At 42.3% G+C, this 23,089-nt stretch overlaps 1 protein-coding gene across 6 annotated transcripts in view; it reads right to left on the bottom strand.

Annotated features, from left to right (window-relative positions):
• Nucleotides 1–13,428: 13,428 nt before the first annotated feature.
• tenm2a (teneurin transmembrane protein 2a) overlaps nt 13,429–23,089 on the bottom strand; it is a 652,746-nt gene continuing 643,085 nt past the window's right edge. For all 6 annotated transcript variants that reach the window (XM_070878095.1, XM_070878096.1, XM_070878097.1 and 3 more), the window contains 3 exons: nt 18,375–19,989; nt 15,785–15,915; nt 13,429–14,733 (listed from right to left, as the gene is read on the bottom strand). In XM_070878095.1, coding sequence (XP_070734196.1) covers nt 13,972–14,733; nt 15,785–15,915; nt 18,375–19,989 — 2,508 coding nt within the window. In that variant the 3' untranslated portion in view covers nt 13,429–13,971. The remainder of the gene's footprint in view (nt 14,734–15,784; nt 15,916–18,374; nt 19,990–23,089) is intronic.

Genomic DNA, 23,089 nt, shown 5'->3' with positions numbered 1-23,089 from the left:
ACAAGGGGGTAGAATTTATGCTGCAACTATACAAAGCCCTAGTTAGACCACACCTGGAGCACTGTGAGCAGTTTGGGTACCACACCTTTGGAAGGATATATTGGCCTTGGAGGGAGTGCAGCGTAGGTTTACCAGAATAATACCCAGACTTCAAGGGTTAAGTTATGAGGAGATATTACACAAATTGGGGTTATATTCCTTAGAATTTAGAAGGTTAAGGGGTGATCTGATTGAAGTTTTCAAGATATTAAGAGGAACAAATAGAGTAGATAGAGAGAAACTATTCCCGCTGGTTGGGGATTCTAGGACTCGGGGACATAGTCTAAAAATTAGAGCCAGACCTTTCAGGAATGAAATTAGGAAACACTACTTCACACAAAGGGTGGAAGAAGTTTGGAACTCTCTTCTGCAAATGGCAATTGGTGCTAGATCAATTGTTAATTTTAAATCTAAGATTGCTAGCTTTTTGTTAACCAAAGATATTAAGGGATTATGAGCCAAAGGCGGGTAAATGGGGTTAGGTCACAGATCAGCCATGATCTTATTGAATGGCAGAACAGGCATGAGGGACTGAATGGTCAACTCCTATGTTGGGAGTTCCCATTCCTTAAGTTCCAATCGGATCCAACATATTAGCGAACAACGGGCAAGTAGAGGTGTACTAGCTTCCACAATAGTGGATGTGGACCCCAGTGGTGGGGTCCAGACCAGGGATTCAGCCTGGAATCCTTAAGAATTTTGTCATCAATCAGCATCCTGAGCAAGGAGAAAAAAAGGAACCATGAATAATGTCTGGAGAAGGGACCTCCAAGTCTGGGCAGGTACCAGAGTTTCCAGCAGTCACGAGCAGGTGGGCAGTGGAGATAGATGCGTCTGAATTGACGCTTGCGCCCAACTGTCCCGTATAAATGAGATACCCTTCTGCTGGCCCTACAAACTCTAGCAGGATCAGCACTGATGAGTGGAATCCCAGTGTAACTGCTGGGATCATGTGCCAAGGAATTTTGGGGCCCATATGTTTAATCCAATACCACAGCTGAGATTCTCTGTGGAATAAAATTTCTTTTTGATTTGTTTTGAATGCAGCTGCCTCAACTTAATTGAAAGGTTCAACCTTTGATCTCTTGAAGCTAACACTTTCAAAATTCTGGTAGGATTATAGAATGAAGAAAAAAATGAGTTTGCCTACCGTATAGAGGCTTCTTTATTCTTTGATACCGCAAAGTGATATCTGATGCGCATTTTGCACCCATAAGCAAAGCTCCTTTGTCAGTGAGCTCAGTGCATATCTGTAGAATCATAGAATCATACAATCTAGAAGGAGGCCTTTTGGCCCATAGTGTCTGTGCTGGCTCTTTGAAAGAGCTACTCAATTAGCCCCACTTCCCTGCTCTTTCCCCATATTCCTACAAACATTTCACGTTGCTGTTTATGGGAGCTTGCTGTATGCAAATTGGCTGCTGCATTTCCTACATTGCAACAGTGACAACATTGCAAAAGTACTTCATTGGCCGTAAAGCACTTTGGGATGTCCTGAGGTCATGAAAAGCACTATATAAATGCAAGTTATTTATTTCATTCTTTAGTATATATCCAATTTGCTTTTGAAAGATACTATTGATACTGTACTAGTATCCTTAAAGTGAAAACATCCTTCACCTGTAAACACCCATCCAATTAGCCTGATTATGTTCCTTTCAGAAAGATTAATTGCATATGTGGTCAGTCATTATTAAATGTGTTCATTGTAGTTAGCTACTACTGCTTGTAGATTGTGTTACAAGTTTCTTTTTTAAAGAACTGAATGTTCACACACACACACACACACACATTTTCTAGCAGAGATCGGTAGATAGCTGTCAAAAGTCGGAGCCATGGCTTAGTTTATTTTCTACCTGGCCTAGGCACGCTGATCATAATTCCGATGACCTTCAGTAGCAGAGAATACAAACTGTCCAGCTGAGATCAACTAACTCAGCCTGGATTAAGGATCAAACCTGGGACCTTCCTGTTCTGTATGTATGATTCAGTACCAACACGAATCAGTGCTGCTAACCATTGAACCACTGGGGTGCAATAATATAATTAAATAGTTGACTAAAACTTCAAGAAGGAGGAAGTTCTATTTTGTATTTCTTTCAATTAATAACTAGAATCAAGAACATAAAAGAATGTCATTCACAAAGTTCAGCCAGCCTTTTCAATCTTAACTGACCTTATTTCAGATGGTGAACCTTGTTACCTTTACTGCCCATTTTCCAGATCAGCAGCATCTTGTGCTTCCTAGGCTTCCCGTTAAGTATTCAAATAGTATCTTCTGTGAATTCTGAACTGGAAAGCATTCAAAACTCTATGCATGCCTTCCACCACAATAATAAAAGGCAAATCACACTTAGAAAACCAAGCACAGCAAAATCTGTACATTTATAGGGGAAGAAATTAGCCAGCGTTGCGCACGTTTTTTCGGCGATATTTCGCCTTTTTTGCAAGTAAAAGGTACTCACCTAATTGTCCAAAGTTAACGAATGGCGGTTTTGAAATATTGCCGAAAAGCGGCAACGCTCCCAAAAAAACACACCGCTTAAAATTGGCCATTCGGGGAACCCATACTCCGTGTGGAAAAAAAATGCCTGAGAAAAGCCTGCTTTGAAGCCCCAGAAACAGTGGAAGGTATGAAGACCTACAAAAAAGGTAAATTGAAGTTTTTATTTTTAAATTTTTCTTCAACGATTCATTAGTGAATGATTTCTGATTCTTTATTTTTTTAATTTTGCAATTTTTTTGTGTTTTCTCTTCTCCTAGGGCCTGTATTTTTGGCAATGATAGGCCTCAGGCTAAAGTTGGCGAGGAACGCGGTTTCTACCGCGAATCCTCGTGCAATGCCGATTTTTACCGTCGGGCGCATTTTTTGGCCAATTTTACCCCCTTAAAAAATGGTGATGTTTTTCGCAGTATTTTGTCATATAAAAAAAAATAATGGATAAAAACTGATATTGCCAAAAACTGAATTTCTATCCCATAGTCTGTATCTTGCGCATCTCCAATCTTCATTGCTCCACAATTGGAGGTCGTGCCTTCAGGTATCGAGGCCCTAAGCTCTGGAATTCCATCCCAAAACCTCTCCACCTCTGCTCTTTTAAGATGCTCCTTAAAACCAACCCCTTTGACCAAGCTTTTGGTCACCTGTCCTAATAGGTCCTTATGTGGATTTGTGTCAAATGTTGTTTGATAACACTAATGAAGTGCCTTGGGACATTTTACTGCGTTTAACGCCCAACATAAATCAAGTTGTTGTTGTATGCAAGCTGTACCAAAGAATCTGTTAAAAGCATGCATTATAAATTAACAATAAAATGAACTGAAGGAGAATGCAGCCAGCCAGTGAATATTAATTCCACTGGTCAAGCAATTTGTAAAACCGATTTGGTCTGTGTATTTATTTACATATTCAGCACAAATCCCCAAATCTTGCAATGTAAATGCTTGTTCTTGAGCAATTTGAAATGGTATGTTTCACTGTACTTTCTACTCGACAGAACAATAAGGGTATCGCTGAAGATAAGAAAAAGAACGGGAGAGAAACGGTAAAGAGATATGAAGTGAAGAGAAATTTGGGGGACAACAGAATGAGTGAGAAAACAAAACTAATAACTGCACGAACCCTATCTTGGCTAATGTTTTTCTAACTCCTGGCATTACATTTGAATTGGGGCCATCATCCCTTTTGTCTCTAATCTCTCTTGTCTTCCAACCTATCATAGACCTTCCCATTTGTTCTGTCTTCCCCTCCCCCTTTCAGTGCTTGTTAAGAATCTGTTCTTTTCAAACACTCTCCAGTTCTGACGAAGGGTTATTGACCCGCAATGTTAACTGTGTTTCTTCTCCACAGATGCTGCCTGATCTGCTGAGCATTTCCAGCATTTTCAGTTTTTATTATAGAAGATTTTTTTGTTTTCATTTTTGAAATAAAGAGAATCTACAGTCGCACCATTTGTAGAGATTTCAATAGTCGGATCATACCTGTGGGTAATCTTACATTCTGATTTGCTCTTAACCATCCTTTCAATTTGATTTGAATAACTCAACTGGATTGAGAATATCTATGTACGAGAAAGACATCCCATCTTGCAGCCTCGCCATAACTACCAGCAACTGAACTTTTTCCAGCCTGTCGTAAAATTGTCAGCATACCTAAAGACAGCGAGTGAAGAATTTGGTTAGCGCCTAGCGAACGTGCTAACGGGCGCATCCAGCAATGCACGCCAAAGCCGGCTCCCCCGTAGCGCTGCCACTACGAGTTAGTGCCGTGGACTTCAGCGGCAGGCAGATCATGACGTCAGTGAGCGTGCAACACTCGTTGGGCGCGCCATTGGCAAAATTCATTGTCGCCCCTGCCTTAGCACCTCGCCCCGACAGCGACAAGAAATGAAGGCGTCAAACAGATGGATGCCAGCTCCAGGGGTGCTACTTAAAGGGATTATAAGTAATGAGTCGCAACTGACAGGCTGGTGCTGATTCACTGCTTCCTTGTCAGTTTGACGTTGTACAACATAGAAAATAGGTGCAGGAGTAGGCCATTCGGCCCTTCGAGCCTGCACCAGCATTCAATATGATCATGGCTGATCATGCAACTTCAGTACCCCATTCCTGCTTTCTCTCCATACCCCTTGACCCCTTTAGCCATAAGGGCCACTTCTAACTCCCTTTTGAATACATCTAACGAACTGGCCTCAACAAATGTCTGCGGTAGAGAATTCCACAGGTTCAGAATTCTCTGAATGAAGAAGTTTCTCCTCATCTCGGTCTTAAATGGCTTACCCCTTATCCTTAGACTGTGACTCCTGGTTCTGGACTTCCCCAACATCGGAAACATTCTTCCTGCATCTAACCTGTCCAATCCCGTCAGAATTTTATATGTTTCTCATTCTTCTAAATTCCAGTGAATATACTCCTAGTCGATCCAGTCTTTCTTCATATGTCAGTCCTGCCATCCCGGGAATCAGTCTGGTGAACCTTCGCTGCACTCCCTCAATAGCAAGAATATTCTTCCTCAGATTAGGAAAACAAAACTGTACACATTGTTCAAGGTGTGGCCTCACCAAGGCCCTGTACAACTGCAGTCAGACCTCCCTGCTCCAATACTCAAATCCTCTCGCTATGAAGGTCAACATGCCATTTGCCTTCTTCACCACCTGCTGTATCTGCATGCCAACTTTCAATGACTGATGTACCATGACACCCAGGTGTTGTTGCACCTCCCCTTTTCCTAATCTGTCACCATTCAGATAATATTCTGCCTTCCTGTTTTTGCCACCGAAGTGGATAACCTCACATTTATCTACATTATATTGCATCTGCCATGCATTTGCCCACTCACCTAACCTGTCCAAGTCACCCTGCAGCCTCTTAGCATCCTCCTCACAGCTCACACTGTCACTCAGCTTAGTGTCATCTGCAAACTTGGAGATATTACATTCAATTCCTTCGTCTAAATCATTAATGTAAATAGCTGGGGTCCCAGCACTGAACCTTGCGGTACCCCACTAGTCACTGCCTGCCATTCTGTAAAGGACCCGTTTATTCCTACTCTTTGCTTCCTATCTGCCAACCAGTTCTCTATCCATGTCAATACATTACCCCCAATACCTTGTGCTTTAATTTTGCACACTAATCTCTTGTGTGGGACCTTGTCAAAAGCCTTTTGAAAGTCCAAATACACCACATCCACTGGTTCTCCCTTGTCCACTCTACTAGTTACATCCTCAAAAAATTCTGGAAGATTTGTCAGACATGATTTCCCTTTCATAAATCCATGCTGTCTTGGACCGATACTGTCACTGCTTTCCAAATGCGCTCTTACATCTTTAATAATTGATTCCAACATTTTCTCCACTACTGATGTCAGGCTAACCGGTCTATAATTCGCTGTTTTCTCTCTCCCTTTTTTAAAAAGTGGGGTTACATTTGCTAACCTCCAATCCATAGGAACTGAACCAGAGTCTACAGAATGTTGGAAAATGACCACCAATGCATCCACTATTTTTAGGGCCATTTCCTTAAGTACGCTGGGATGCAGACTATCAGGCTCAGGGGATTTATTGGCCTTCAAACCCATCAATTCCCCTCACACAATTTCCTGACTAATAAGGATTTTCTTCAGTTCCTCCTTCTCGCTAAACCCTTGGTCCCCTAGTATTTCTGGAAGGTTATTTATGTCTTCCTTAGTGAAAACAGAACCAAAATATTTGTTCAATTGATCTGCCATTTCTTTGTTCCCCATTATAAATTCACCCGATTCTGATTGCAAGGGACCTACATTAGTCTTCACTAATCTTTTTCTCTTCACTTATCCATAGAAGCTTTTGCAGTCACTTTTTATGTTCCCTGCAAGCTTACTCTCATACTCTATTTTCCCCCTCCTAATTAAACCCTTTGTCCTCCTCTGCTGAATTCTACATTTCTCCCAGTCCTCAGGTTTGCTGCTTTTAGTGGCCAATTGATATGCCTCTTCCTTGGATTTAACACTCTCCTTAATTTCCCTTGTTAGTCACGGTTGAGCCACCTTCCCCGTTTTATTTTTACGCCAGACAGGGATGTATAATTGTTGAAGTTCATCCATGTGATCTTTAAATGTCTGCCATTGCCTATCCACCGTCAACCCTTTAAGTATCATTCGCCAGTCTATCCTAGCCAATTCACGCTTTATACCATCGAAGTTACCTTTCTTTAAGTTCAGGATCCTAGTCTCTGAATTAACTGTGTCTCTCTCCATCTTAATGAAGAATTCTACCATATTATGATCACTCTTCCCCAAGGGGCCTCGCACAACAAGATTGCTAATTAATCCTCTCTCATTACACAACACCCAGTCTTGATTGGCCAGCTCTCTAGTTGGTTCCTCGACATATTGGTCTAGAAAACCATCCCTTATACACTCCAGGGAATCCTCCTCCATGGTATTGCTACCAGTTTGGTTAGTCCAATCTATATGTAGATTAAAGTCACCCATGATAACTGCTGTACCTTTATTGCACGCATCCCGAATTTCCTGTTTGATGCCATCCCCAACCTCACTGCTACTGTTTGATGGTCTGTACACAACTCCCATGAGCGTTTTCTGCCCTTTGGTGTTCCGTAGCTCTACCCATACAGATTCCACATCATCCAAGCTAATGTCCTTCCTTACTATTGCGTTAATCTCCTCTTTAACCAGTAACGTCACCCCACCTCCTTTTCCTTTCTGTCTATCCTTCCTGAATATTGAATACCCCTCAATGTTGAGTTCCCAGCCTTGGTCACCCTGGATCCATGTCTTTGTAATCCCAATTACATCATTTCCGTTAACAGCTATCTGCACAGATAATGAATCCACCTTATTACGAATGCTCCTCGCATTGAGACACTGATCCTTCAGGCTTGTTTTTTTTTAACACTCTTTGTTCTTTTAGAATTATGTTGTCCTTTTTTGATTTTTGCCTTTGATTTCTCTGCCCTCTACTTTTCCTTATCTCCTTTCTACCTTTTGCTTCTGCCCCCATTTTACTTCCCTCTATCTTCCTGCATAGATTCCCATTTCCCTGCCATTAGTTTAAACTCTCCCCAACAGCACTAGCAAACACTGCCCCTAGTTCCGGTCCTGCCCAGGTGCAGACCGTCTGGTTTGTACTGGTCCCACCTCCCCCAGAATTGGTTCCAATGTCTCAGGAATTTGATTCCCTCCCTCTTGCACCATTCCTCAAGCAATGTATTCATCTTAACTATCCTGCTATTTCGACTTTGACTAGCATGTGGCACTGGTAGCAATCCTGAGATTACTACCTTTGAGGTCCGACTTCTTAATTTAACTCCTAGCTCCCTAATTTCAGCTTGCAGGACTTCATCTCGTTTTTTACCTATATCGTTGGTACCTATATGCATCATGACAACTGGCTGTTCACTTTCTCCCTCCAGCTGTCCAAGACATCCTTGACCCTTGCACCAGGGGAGCAACATACCATCCTGGAGTCTCGATTGTGGCCGCAGAAACGCCTATGTATTACCCTTACAATAGAATTCCCTACCACTATAGCTCTCCCACTCTTTTTCCTGTCCTCCTGTGCAGCAGAGCCACCCATGGTGTCATGAACCTGGCTGCTGCTGCCTTCCCCTGATAAGCCATCTCCCCCAACAGTATTCAAAGTGATATATCTGTTTTGGAAGGAGATGACCGCAGGGGACCCCTGCACTACCCTCCTACTCCTGCTCTGTCTGATGGATACCCATTCCCCATCTGTCTTTGTAACCTTTACCTGCGGTGTGACCAACTCACTAAACGTGCTATTCACCACATCCTCAGCATCGCGGATGTTCCAGAGTGAATCCATGCGCAGCTCCAGTGCCGCAATGCGGTCAGACAGGAGCTGCAGCTGGATACACTTCCCACACACATAGTAGTCAGGGACTCTGGAAGTGTTCCTTATTTCCCACATAGCACAGGAGGAGCATGACACGGGTCTGGGCTCTCCTGCCATGACTTAACCCTTAGATTATTTAATTTGGCAACAATGCCAAAGGTTTCCCACTGATAAAAGAAAAAGAAAAATACTCACCAATCAACCAACCAATCACTTACCTGCTTGGCTGTGATGTCACACTTCGATTTCTTTTTACTTCTATTTTGCTTTTTGCTTTTTGACCCTGCACCAGCTAGTTTCTCCCACCTGCTACGCCCCTTTTATGGGCCTCGCTGCTCCCGACCTGCTCCGCTCCAACCTCCGCTGCTTCTCCCGCCCTCTGGGCCCCCCTCGTTGCTCCCGACCTGCTCCACTCTGACCTCCGCTGCTTCTCCTGCTTTTTGGGCCCCCCTAGCTGCTCCCAACCTGCTCCACTCTGACCTTCACTGCTTCTCCCGCCTTCTGGGCCCCCCTTGCTGCTCCCGACCTGCTCTACTCCAACCTCCGCTGCTTCTCCCGCCTTCTTGGCCTCTTTTATAAGCCTCGCTGCTCCCCTCTGGCCTTCGCTGCTTCTCCCGCCTGCTGGGCCCCTTTTATGGGCCTCGCTGCTCCCGACCTGCTCCTCTCCGATCTCCGCAGTTAAATTCAGTCATCTAAATGATATTTACTCTCCAGAGTGCTGTGGCGACTAAAAATTAGTGACATTTTTATTCTCACAACATATCAAAGTGCTACACTAGAATGCGGTTCGGCAGCATCAATGAACCTCCTCTTTAAGAACTGGAAAGAGCCTGTGGCAATGATGACTTGCGATTAGACTACATCTGATATTGCTTAGCGCTTTCAGTCTAATGCCACTGAGCTAGGCCATTAGTACTGACTGCTTATTAAAAATATAAGTTGTCGATATTTCCTATTTTCTTTTGATAGCTTTAACTTTAAACCATGTTCCCTAGATCTTGAATTCTGTGCCTGACAGAAATATTTTCCTGAATTCAAGTTCTGCATACCCATGAAAATCTTAAACATTTCCATCTAATGTCCCTCATCCTTCTCTTCTCCGAAGAGTAAAGTCCCAGGTAGACAAATTCTTCCTCATAACTCAGCCCTCTAACTTTAGGAATCAGGCCACAGCACTTTTTGGGATTCTATCCAATATTTTAGCATCTTTCTTGCAATACAGAAACCAGAATTGAACACAGTACTCCAGATGCAGTGTCACCAAGGCTAGCTACATGGTGAATTGTCCCCCCTGGCCATAATTAAGCTCTTTGTAGTATTTTGCATTCGACCACACCTATCGAGGAGGTGTGAAACTCTGGATAAAATAAACATAGTGAGAGAGGAGGTAATAAAGGGTTTAGCAGCTTTGAAAGTAGTTAAATCCCCAGGCCCAGATGAAATGCATCCCAGGCTGTTGAGTGAAGTAAAAGAGGAAATAGCAGAGGCCTTGACCATCATTTTCCAGTCCTCTTTGGATTTGGGCATAGTGCCAGAGGACTGAAAGATTGCTAATGTGATACCCTTGTTTAAGAAGGGAGAACGGGATAAGCCAAGTAATTGCAGGCCTGTCAGCCTAACCTCACTGGTGGGAAAATTATTGGAAACATTCCTGAAAGACAGGATAAATCTACATTTAGAAAGACAAGAATTAATTCGGAACCGTCAGCACAAATTTGTTAAGGGAAGATCGTGTTTGACTAACCTGGTTGAATTTTTTGAGGCGGTAACCAGGAGGGTCGATGAGGGTAGTGCGTATGTTGTAGCGTATACGGACTTTAGCAAAGCTTTTGATAAGTCTCTCACGGCAGACTGGTCACGAAGGTAAAAGCCCATGGGATCGAGGGCAAAGTGTCAAGTTGGATCCAAAATTGGCTCAGAGGCAGGAAGCAAAGGGTAATGGTTGATGGATGTTTTTGTTACTGGAAGGATGTTTCCAATGGGGTTCCGCAGGGCTCAGTATTGAGTCTCTTGCTTTTTATGGTATACATCAATGATCTAGATTTGAAAAAAGGGAGTATGATTAAGAAGTTTGCAGATGACACTAAAATTGGCTGTATGGCTGATAATGAACAGCAAAGTCATGGAGTATTGTGTACAGTTTTGGTCTCCTAACCTGAGGAAGGACATTCTTGCTATTGAGGGAGTGCAGCGAAGGTTCACCAGACTGATTCCCGGGATGGCGGGACTGACCTATCAAGAAAGACTGGATCAACTGGGCTTGTATTCACTGGAGTTCAGAAGAATGAGAGGGGACCTCATAGAAGCATTTAAAATTATGACGGGGTTAGACAGGTTAGATGCAGGAAGAATGTTCCCAATGTTGGGGAAGTCCAGAACCAGGGGACACAGTCTAAGGATAAGGGGAAAGCCATTTAGGACCGAGATGAGGAGGAATTTCTTCACCCAGAGAGTGGTGAACCTGTGGAATTCTCTACCACAGAAAGTTGTTGAGGCCAATTCACTAAATATATTCAAAAAGGAGTTAGATGAAGTCCTTACTACTAGGGGAATCAAGGGGTATGGTGAGAAAGAAGGAATGGGGTAGTGAAGTTGCATGTTCAGCCATGAACTCATTGAATGGCGGTGCAGGCTAGAAGAGCCGAATGGCCTACTCCTGCACCTATTTTCTATGTTTCTATGTTTCTACTGGTCAGGTGGGCAGAGCAATGGCAAATGGAATTTAATTCGGAGAAGTGTGAGTTAATGCACTTGGGGAGAGCTAATAAGGAAAGGGTATACACATTAAATGGTAGGCCACTTAGAAGTGTAGATGAACAAAGGGACCTTGGAGTGCTTATCCACAGATCCCTGAAAGTAGCAGGCCAGGTGGATAAGGTGGTTAATAAGGCATATGAAATGCTTGCCTTCATTGGCCGGGGCATAGAATACAAGAGCAGGGAGGTTATGCTTAAATTGTATAATAGTGATTCGGCCACAGCTGGAGTACTACGTGTAGTTCTGGTCGCCGTATTATAGGAAGGACGTGATTGTACTCAAGAGGTGCAGAGATTTACTAGGATGCTGCCTGGAATGGAGAATCTTAGCTATGAGGCTAGGTTGAGTTTGTTTTCATTGGAACAGAGGAGGCTGAGAGGAGACCTCATTGAGGTGTATAACATTTTGAGGGGCCTGGATATAGTGGATAATATTTCTTTGGTTGGGGGGGGTCAATTATGAGGGGGCGTAGTTTTAAGGTGGTTGGTGGAAGGTTTAGAGGGGATTTGAGGGGAGGCTTCTTCACACAGAGGGTTGTGGGGGCTCTGGAACTCACTGCCTGGAAGGGTGGTGGATGCAGAAACCTTCACCACATTTAAAAGGTGCTTGGATGGGCAGTTGAAGTGCTGTAACCTGCAGGGTTATGGACCTCGAGCTGGTAAGTGGGATTAGACTGGATAACCTCTTGTTAGCTGGCACAGATACGGTGGTAAGTACTGCAGGGAATAGAATACGGCCAGGGTGATCTCCTGGACTAGTTTTGATGGCCTGGATGGGTCGGAGAGGAATTTTCCCCAAATTCTTTCCCCAATTGGCCTGGGTTTTTAATGTTTTTTTGCTTCTCCCAGGAGATTACATGGTTCCGGTTGGGGTGAAGTGTAGAATGTTGTGGTGCAGGGGGTGTCGCAGTTGTGTGGGGCAGATTGGTTAGGCTGGATGCTCTTTACCTTTCCGCCATTGTTTATTGTTCATGGGTTTATATGTTACCTTCAGGGCTGCTAACCGAGGGCCGTGTGGCTCTTTGTCGGCCGACGTGGACACGATGGGCCAAATTGGCCTCCTTCTGCGCGGTAGATTTCTATGTTTCTATCAGATTGTAACCACAATACATCTAGCAAAGGCTTCTCTTCTCACCCCTACACCTTCATCTGCAGAGTTTCCCAAGGATCCATCCTTGGCACCCTCTTCTTCCTCATTTACATGCTACCTCCAGGTGACATCATCCGCAAACATGAAGTCAGCTTCCACATGTATGCTGATGACGCCCTTAGATCACGCTGCTACCTCTCCAGCCCCTCTCCTCCTTTAAGATACTGCTTAAAACCAACATTTTTGATGATCAGTTAGCAACAACCTACAATATGGGGTCCAGCACCGAGGACTGGGAATTGACCCCTCTTATTTTTCAAAATAGCAGCCTGTGATGAAATATGAACTGCGGTAGAGTATATTCTTCATGTTAAAGCTTAATTCGCAAGTACCTGGTGATCATTTGGATTTGTAGACACTACCATATTGACAATCTCTGATTACTCACAATCCTTTATCGATGTTTGTTACAACTAATTCGAAACAACATTACCGACAAAGGTAGATCACAGCTCTAACTTTATTTTGAAAATATTTGAATACTCAAGGACATGGTTGTAGTATTCTATAAATATGGGTTCACAGTATCAGACATGTTTCAGTTTTAAAGACTTTATTTTAAAGTATATAAACATTTTTGAAACACCTTTACATAAATTATTTTTTTTATTTCCTGTGACTAATATTTGCTGAGCAGCAAAATCAGAAATTAATATAAAAACCTCCATGGACAATTATTCCAGATACAGTATTACAAAAAAAAAGTAATAATAAAGTTCTCAATTTGCCTTCTGGTGACTGCAGCGTGATTGTCGTAATTTAAGAGGCAAGTAAAAAGCGAGCAGGGTACCATCATCGTTCATTTAACTTTGTTAGCAGCAATTGTGCCTCCTGCCCCCTTCCCCTTCCCTCCCCCGTGCCTCAGTGAACAGGGTCAGTGAAAAGCAGTGCCATTTGTAGCAGTGAAACATTGGCCACAACTCTACCATAAACCATGACTGACGACTACTTTTAAGAAAACTATGCAGACTACACCCTGCACACGTCAACCTGTCCACAACGTAGTTTTATTTAAATTTCTTTTTAAAAAGAGTACGACGGTGTGTATGACAATAACATATTTTGTTTATTAATTACGTCACGTCCTCAGAAACATTATGGCCCACCCACCCCCACCCACATAGGAATGCAGTAACTATAACCTCCAAGGCTTACTGTGTCCACTACAGTTGCTATGGCAATAAACAAAACAATACATCAGTGTAAGAAGTCTGGCCCAGGCTTCGACAAATCAGTACATTTCCGGTATGCTCAAACATATTTTCCTTAGGGGCTTATATTACAAAAGGTTGCATCCATGAAGTTCCTGTTTCGTTCAAGATGGGCATTTTGGACTCAAGTCTTTTAAATGAGACACCCATGAGGCAGTAAGTTTACTGAGTCAAGAAGAGTTGTTTTTTTAAATGTAAGCCCAGAGGACCTAAGCTATCCTATAAAAAGGGGTACTTGTCAAGTAAACAGTTTTCTCCTTGGGCTCCAGTCCACTCCAGAGAGTCCTCAAATGCTGAAGAAAAAGGTGCAAACTCATTGAACATGAATTTGGTTCTTCTCTTCAGTTCCCAAAGTAACTTACTTTCAGCACCCCCTTTAGAGTTTCCATCTCCTTAGGAGAGGAGATAGTGATTGTGTTCACCCTTCCAGCTCTTGCCAGAGATGACAGCAGTTCGGTTTGTTACCTCTTTCCCATCTCATTCTGTCTCAGGAACTGAATATTGGTGGAACTGTCTGCCAGCTCCGGGTACTGTTCCACAGGCAACACATAGTACCCATCATAACCTTGAACTCTGCCAGAGCTCAGCAATTGTTGTTTTTCTCCTTCTGTCCACAGTCGGCTTCCTTCCTTGCCATCTCTTGCCTTCTGCTGCTCTTTAGTCCAGGCATTTACTAGAGCTCTTAGCCTGGCCTGGTCTAGCAGCCGTGCTCTTTCTTCTTCCAGCGTATCTGGTGTAATTCCATAGCGAATATTTAGCAGCAGGGCGCTATACTGAAGTTCAATATTTGTGAACCTTCGAGTCCTTCCATTAAGCAGAATTGTCGGCTGCGAAACTGTGATGTTAATTCCATTCTCCAGCACTTTTCGACCACTTGTCATGCCCAAAGTTGCCAGGTCTCCATCCGATGATCCAATTTTCACCAAATAGTGTGAATCTCTCCCATTGATAGTGTAATGCATTTTGTCTAAATAGTAAGCATTGTTAAGAATGGATGCTATTTTTCGACTGTCTTCACTTGCAAGGGTAGTCACGCCCGTTGTTATTCTGCCTTCCTTGACAGCAAACATAACTCCCTTTCCAATGATGGAATTAGTGGCTGAAAACCAGTGTCCTGGCCTGTCCTTGTGGCCTACTCTGGAAAATTTGGGTAGTGAGCATCCTTCCAGTGCCATGAAGGCATTATTGAGCCTTTCTGCTGCCTGCTGAACCCCTGAAACAAACTGAAAATCAAACCATAAAAAATATAGTTAGCCTTTCCAGTATGGAAAATGATAAAATTGTTGCTGTACTAAAGAAAGTACAGCCTTTCTTTCCTCTGGGAGTTTGCTTAAATGCCAATATTTTCTGTCCATCAGTTCAAAGGACAAAATACAAGAACTTCCCCCACCCCTCATACCTACAAATTTTAAACAATATTTTCCTTAATTAGCATTTAGGTTCTACCTCCGAAAGTCACACATGTGATTCCTCTGCAAAGAATAGCTGGCAAGCAATCTGCTCCAAGGCTTCTGCCATCAATGCTTGGAGATAGTGGTACACAAGAAGAATATGAGTGCCTGGTTTGGCTATAAACAGATTTGTCGCGGTGAACTTGCACTTGACTACTCTGTGCAGCTCAGGCATTATTTATTGTATTCATCGGGTATTTATTATTTTTCTCTACTTCTCCCTAGATGGGTTTTAGCGTGCAAAGGGCAAAGGGGTCAAGGGTGTAACTTGTTGTTAGAGGTGATGGGGTGGGAAAATAGGTTTAAGGAAATGTTTGTGGTGGAGAAGGAAAGGTTATCCATGCTTTCCAGGATAATCCTAGAGTAGTGCATGGTTTTGGCAGATGAGCGTGAGGCCCATTAGAGCTTGACATAGCACAGCTAGATCTGTCTCAGCTAATGTGCCAGTTACATTGAAATCTGCGCCTATTAGACTTGCGGGAGATATGGACTGTACCAGAGGGAAAGACTGCGATGAGGAGCAGTAAAGGGTTATCTGAGGATAAGGGCATCAAGTAGTATATGTGAGGGAATATAAAAAACAGATCGAGGTATTGTTTTTTAATAATGACATGAATGTAATCAATTTTCAGTATTTGTTGACTTGCTAATTTCTGTACTTATCTGTAGGGCATGAGAGAAGACAGATGGACACATGGTAGGACAGGCACACAAGCAGTTAGAAAGGTATATGATTAGCGATGTGAACAAGTTGGCAGATAGACAATGATGGTCATTTGGACAAGCAGACAGATAATAAATTAATTTCAGTTTGTTTCCATACCTGTACATTGTCACGCTCTTGACTCTCCACTAGTTCATAAGGAGGTGGTGCAAAACGAACAGCTGGTTTAGGGAATCCAGGAATTATGTTGTACAGCTGAAATCCGAACATCACCAGCCAGCTTTTAACATCTGCAGGAAGACATAATTTAAACTTGATGTATATTTGTTAGAATTATTTCTCCTCCAGTATTTTGCAAGTTATTTCTCCCCATACCAGGCACCCATTTCTTGACTGAGACGGGCAAGCAACCTGCATCAAAGCTTCTGGCAGGACACATTAGCAGAAATTCTATTGCTATTTGACTAGCTCTATGCTAGTGCAAATGTATTGTGTCATTGATTGACTTCATGTTGGTCTAGATCTATTTCTGTTTGAGTAGGACTAAGCACATAATAGCCCAGACTTATTGTTATGTGACTAACTAGATTGAGTTCTTTGATGAGGTAACAGCGAGGGTTGATGAGAGCAACACAGTTGATGTGGTGTAAATGGACTTCCAAAAAGCTTTTGATAAAGTGCTGCATAATAAGCTTGCCAGCAAAGTTGAAGCCCACGGAATAAAAGGGACAGTGGCAGCATGGATATGAAATTGGCTAAGTGACAGGAAACAGAGAGAAATGGTGAACGTTTGTTTTTTGGACTGGAGGAAGGTATTTCTGTGGCATTTCCCAAGGGTTGGTACTAGGACCACTGTTTTTCTTGCTACATGTTAATAACTTAGACTTGGGTGTAAAGGGCACAATTTCAAAATTTGCAGATGACACAGATCTTGGTAGTATAGTGAACACTGAGGAGGATAGTGATAGATTTCAAGAAGGCATAGGGAGGCTGGTGGAATGGGTGGAAACCTGACAGATGAAATTTAAAGCAGAAAAGTTCAAAGTGATAAATTTTGGTAGGAAGAATGAGGAGAGGCAAAGGGTACAATTCTAAAGGGGGGTGCTTGAACAGAGAGACCTGGGGGTATAGGTGCACAAATTGTTGAAGGTGGTAGTGCAGGTTGAGAAAGTGGTTAAAAAAAAAACATAATGGGTCCTGGGCTTCATAGATAGAGGCATAGAGTACAAAAGCAAGGAAGTTATGATGAACCTTTATAAAACACTGGTTCGGCTTCAACTGGAGTATTGTATCCAATTCTGGGCACAATTCTTTAGGAAGGATGTGAAGGCCTTAGAGAAGGTGCAGGAAAGATTTACAAGAATGGTTCCAGGGATGAGGGACTTCAGTTACATGGATAGACTGGAGAAGCTGGGGCTTTTCTCCTTAGAGCAAAGAAGGTTGAGAGGAGATTTGATAGTTATTCAAAATCATGAGGGGTCTAGACAGAGTAGATAAAGAGAAACTGTTCCCATTGTCGGAAGGATTGAGAACCAGAGGACACAGATTTAAGGTAATTGGAAGAAGAACCAAAGACGACATGAGGAAAAACCTTTTTATGCAGCAAGTGGTTAGGATCTGGAATGCACTGTCTGAAAGGGTGGTGGAGGCAGATTATATCGTGGCTTTCAAAAAGGAATTGGATAGGTACTGAAGGAAAACATTTTGCAGGGCTACTGGGAAAGGGTTGGGGAATGGGACTAACTGAAGTGCTCGTCCAGAGAATCAGCACAGGTTCGATGGGCCAAATGGCCTCCTTCTGTGCTGTAATGATTCTATTCTATGACTGACTGCCCAGAGCACTCAATTTAGGTTAAATCTAAGAAATGCAGAAACAGCAAGCATAGCTCACAGATTTTCTTTACATCCAAATGAAATGCAAGTTCCCCTTTTTGCCAACCCTCCAGCAACAAGCTGCCATAATTTAGTACTTACTGGCAATGTAATAACAACTCAATAGAAAGGCCACATGGATGCCTGAGTGGGGAATGGTGTATTGTAATGTACAAGAGCACATTTGGTTTAGGGCACATTATTGGGGCACAATGGAGAATTATAATGCATCAAACTAATGCCGCAGTTGACCAGGGATTGCTGAAAAAGTGATCCATTCTCTCCAATGTCTCCCCCACGCTACTACTCTAAACAACCAAATTCAGCCAAAAAGAAAACATTCAAAAACGTGTTTACCATTTTTCAAACTAATGCCATTTTTTAATGAATGAGGCACAGTTCATTGGAGCACTAGATTGATAGTATGTATATTCATGGCCATGGTTCCACACACTGTGATTTTTAAACTATAGCTGCATTGTCCTGACTGCTTACCATGCGGCATTGGCAAAGGTCTGGGAACAGGTCATTTACCAGTACTCTCAGGACGGGAATCCTGGATGAACTGGGGACCAAGAGGGTAAAAGGGAAAACATATAAATGTCTTAAACCCCTACCCAGAAACAAAACTGAAAAAAAGGAGAAAAATCTTGTAGAACTTTGAACCACATCTACATTATGCAATTCCAACAAACATTTCCCTTCTGTTGAAACAGATATCAATCAATTAGTGAATTATCCAGTTATACATTAATGCTTCTTTAACAGACTTTGCTAAAAGTTTGATACAAGTTTGAAGTTCATTGTAATGCAAGTTATCTGTGTGAAGTACATTGTCATTACATTTTGAATTTGTCAATGATCTTACCAATCTTACCTGTAACGTAATCTTCAACATCCTGCACGTTACTAAGAGGGTTGTTGTTTTTGAACATGTATAGGTTAAAGGGGGCAGGATCTTTGCCAATATCATTCCATATGGAATAATCAGGAGCTGTCCAACGTCCAGCTAAGACATCATAGTCTCTCTGGCCAAAGTGTACCAACTTGGTCAGAGAGTCATACAAGCCACCATGGAATCCCACTACAAGTTGGAAGTCCAGGTTGGAATCGTGATATATTTCACCATAGGCAGTATACTGAAGCTGCTTGATCATTAGGCCTCGACTGCTGAAGACTGCCAAAGGTGTTCCAGTGTTGTCTGAAGCAATATAGAATTCTTCTCCACTACTGATCTCCATAGCAAAGAGATGTCCCTGGAGGTCATAGTAGAGGGAAGTGATGTCCGAACTGGAGTGATTATAAACATGGGTTACCCTAGTTGGGTTGTTTAGATCTGAATAGAAGAATTGCAGATGTTGGCCAAAATTGGTTTTGCTGGAGACTCTGCGTCCCAGACCATCATAACGGTACTGAACACTCCACCCATTGGTTTTGCTGTAAACGCGGATAAGCAGACACTTAGAGTTGTATTCAAATATATCAGAGCCTCGCTGAGAAAGAAGGCCGTCTTCATCCAACTTGTACTGTACATCTCCCAGCCGGGTAATCCGGTCTCTTAGATCATAACGCAATGGCATGAGACGAATGCTACTTCCAGGGTTTAACAGATGCAGGTTGCCATTTAAGTCATAGCTGTAGCGCCAGGTTCCTTTATCATTCACAGCAACAATCTGCAACTGCCCATCTCCATCATAGTCATATGTATATTTAGTAGTATTCGCATAAGGGCCGAGCTTAATCTCTCTCTTAATCACTCTCCCCATGCTGTCATACTGCACGGTCATCCAGTACATGAGTGACCTGAATATCTCATACTGAACCTCTTTGATGCGCCCATGTGTATCAAAATGCTTACTCAAAGTCATCACAGCTGTGGTAATGATCTGATTTATATCATAATATATGACTCCAAACTTCCCAAAATGCTCAACCTTCCCCGATATCTCATCATATCGGTACAGATCAACAGGAAGTGGTGTTTCACTGATAATGGGCTTCATACTGGCAACTCGAAAGCTGTTATCATGATATGTGTAATCAAACCGTGCATTTACCATGCCTTCCTCAGAGAACCTATAGATTTGCCTGTCAATCAGAGGACCAATTTTCCTGTATCGGATCGTGCAAGAGAATCCACCACTTTGCAAGTTGACCATTTTCAGCACACCTGTTGACTCATCATAACCAAATGTGACGGCAGTGCTGTCATAAAGGACCTCTGAGAGCTTTGACAACTTTCCATATTTATAAAACACCTGCCGTCCAGTGCCCAAGTAGGCAGATTTCAGTATTCGCCCATCCTTGGTGAAATCGAAAATCATCGATGCGTTGCTTTCGGGAGGATGGTAGATGTTGCGGATGTAACCAATAGAATTATGAGTAGACATGGTATGTCGAGCTACACTGGGCATTGTGACTGCATGGAGACGATCTGTTTGGTCAAATTCAAAGATGTACTGACGTTGACTCTGGAGAAGTAACACCATAGACTGTGAAAAAAAGAGAAAAGTTCAGAAATCAAATATCTTTTTCCTAGCTATTTTCTCCCATCTCCTCCATGTCTCTTGAAAAGACTAACTTTTTGCGATAATACAATTCCGCAGATGCTAATTGTCCTGCAGTGCCATGACAAGGTAAACGATCATCATTTGTGATGCTGAGCAATGAGTGTCTTCAGGCAATTAGACCAGAAGGGAGCACCACAACTGGTCTTGTTCCCCCACACATCCACTTCCAGCAGGTGTCTTTGCAGAGTAACCAGAAGTGGGAACTCTGGGTTATAAAGTTTTCCTTTTTTAACTGAGGGACACTGGCAGCACCTCTACCACGGCCCAATGAGATCAACTAATTCAAGACAGACTGCAGATCGAACCTATGATCTTTTTGGTTTGTATGGCTCAGCAACTTACAGCCAGATACTAAAAGTGGTTTCCGCTAATGGAGCGAACCTAGCAATTAAGTCGCAGCCCATGTTTCTGTGATTTTGTTATGGTGGTGGAAGCAGATTCAATAATAATTTTCAAAAAGGAATTGGATAAATACCTGAAGGGGCAAAATTTGCAGGGCTCTTTGGAAAAGGCAGATGAGTGGGACTAATTGGTAGCACTTTCAAAGAGCCGGCACAGGCATGATGGATCGAATGGCCTTCTTCTGTGCTGTACTATTCTATGATAAGGATGTTGAACCTTGAGGAGCCCAGTTTCTCCATTTGTAAACTGCTTCATAGGCATCATCATTTTTGTTGACAGCAAATCAATGGATTGGATTTTTGTGTAAATAGAATGATTGTGTAATGTGTTATGCTTAGATAGAAATATACTATGAAAATTAGGTTCTGTGATCTTTGATTAGATAGTTTGCAGCCATTAGCTCATACCAGTATGCTGGCATTCTCAAAAACATGTTTAAAATGCTTAAGATTCTATGAACCTTTCAAGTTTCAGCATCAGTAGTTTGAGTTTGGTACAAAAGCAAAATGTGAACTGGAAAGACTTCAGTGTGGAATAGGGGGTTTTCAGTTCATTGTTTTATAAATTTTGGCTGTAAGGAACTTTATATCTTTTCCCTTTTTCTACCATCCAGGTCATGTTTTGCATCTGGACTCTAGAGCATAAAGAGGTCTACCTGGTTTCCAAGCTGTCTCTTCCTCTTTATTAGGGCAGCTAAGACCATGAATGGTCTGAAATAGAACAGGAGAAGTCGAAACCTGTGTCCATTCACTCTGCATGCTAAAATTCCAATGTAAACTGCCTTTGAACTTTCAGCTTATTAAAGCAGGAGACTTTCACTTCTGCTTTAGTCAAATGTTGGCTTACTCTCGCTTTGTAGAATCACATGCTAGTATTTTGTTGAAATATGATTGAGACAATGTACTTATTACCAGATTGCCAAATATGGTTGTGATAATTCAGCATATGAGTTAAATGGAAAACAGTTCACAAAATCATTTGACACAATGAGGATTACAAAGAATACCTGCAGACTCAAGCCAGCTTATGTTTAGTATAACGTTTCTTAATAATTTTCTTCCCCAAAGTAATTTTTTCAATATACTACCAGAGGGAGAAGAGGAGAATTTCTTTTTAACAAGCGAATGGTTACGTTCTTGAATGCACTGCCTGACAGGGTGGTGGAAGCAGATTCAATTGTAACTTTCAAAAGGGTATTGAAAAGGAAAATGTGCAGAGCTATGGTGAAAGAGCAGGGGAGTGGGACTAATTGGATAGCTCTTTCAAAGAGCTGTCACAGGTATGATGGGCCAAATAGCTTTCTTCTGTGCTGTAATATTCTATTCTATACATTACCCTATATAAAAAATTAATGTGAAAAAGACATAATGAAGGAACGTTATAGATTGAAGTGAGATGGAGCTCTACCTCTGGCACAATCGTGATGGTGTAACACTGAGGGATGAACATACATAAAAAAAACCTAGCAGCAACATTTAAAAAAATCAGATTTCATAAAAATAGACAAACCAGAAAAGGAGTTGTGTGTGAGAATGATAATCCTGTACTCTGTTAAAATAAAATAAAAATACATTCAAAAAGACTGGTGTGACACCAGATTGAAGATGTAGATGTAAACCATAGCAATCAAGAACTTGAAAACATCTATTCTAATATTCAGTTTGTCGACATGAGAAATTAACTTGGCCTGTTAACTAAATCTTGGATAAGTATTCTGTGTTTTGGATAAAAAAACGCTGGAAATTTTGGAGCTCTTATTCTGCTGTTGGACGTTGGGTAGATTGGGTTGAGAGATGGGATCATTTGCATGCATGGGGTGGGTACATCGTACCAGTAGGGGCTATTCCACCTACTTGGATGGAGGCCCAGAATATTATAACAGGGCCCAATGGATCTTCCAGTCTTCAATTCCTTGGAAGCTATATGGCACTTTCTTGTACAGGATTGTTTAAAGGCAGTTAAAGTTTTGGGGCCAAAGAAAGACTTGTGCCAGTGGAGAGCTGCAACCTTTTACGGGTGAAATTCCTGGAGTAGCCCAGGGATCCACCAAGATACACTCCAGTGATATTGATGTGGGGGGTGGAAGATTTCAACATCCAGGGGTATTCAATATTCAGGAAGGATAGACAGAAAGGAAAAGGAGGTGGGGTAGCATTGCTGGTTAAAGAGGAGATTAACGCAATAGTAAGGAAGGACATTAGCTTGGATGATGTTGAATCTGTAAGGGTAGAGCTGCACAACACCAAAGGGCAAAAAACACGAGTGGGAGTTGTGTACAGACCACCAAACAGCAGTAGTGAGGTTGGGGATGGCATCAAACAGGAAATTAGGGATGCGTGCAATAAAGGTACAGCAGTTATCATGGGTGACTTCAATCTGCATATAGATTGGGCTAACCAAACTAGTAGCAATACAGTGGAGGAGGATTTCCTGGAGTGTTTAAGGGATGGTTTTCTAGACCAATATGTCGAAGAACCAACTAGAGAGCTGGCCATCCTAGACTGGGTGTTGTGTAATGAGAGAGGATTAATTAGCAATCTTGTTGTGCGAGGCCCCTTGGGGAAGAGTGGCCATAATATGATAGAATTCTTCATTAAGATGGAGAGCGACACAGTTAATT

The sequence above is a fragment of the Pristiophorus japonicus genome, chromosome 4, assembly GCF_044704955.1.
Source record: "Pristiophorus japonicus isolate sPriJap1 chromosome 4, sPriJap1.hap1, whole genome shotgun sequence".
Lineage (NCBI taxonomy): Eukaryota > Metazoa > Chordata > Chondrichthyes > Pristiophoridae > Pristiophorus > Pristiophorus japonicus.
This window is presented reverse-complemented; position numbering and strand designations above follow the sequence as displayed.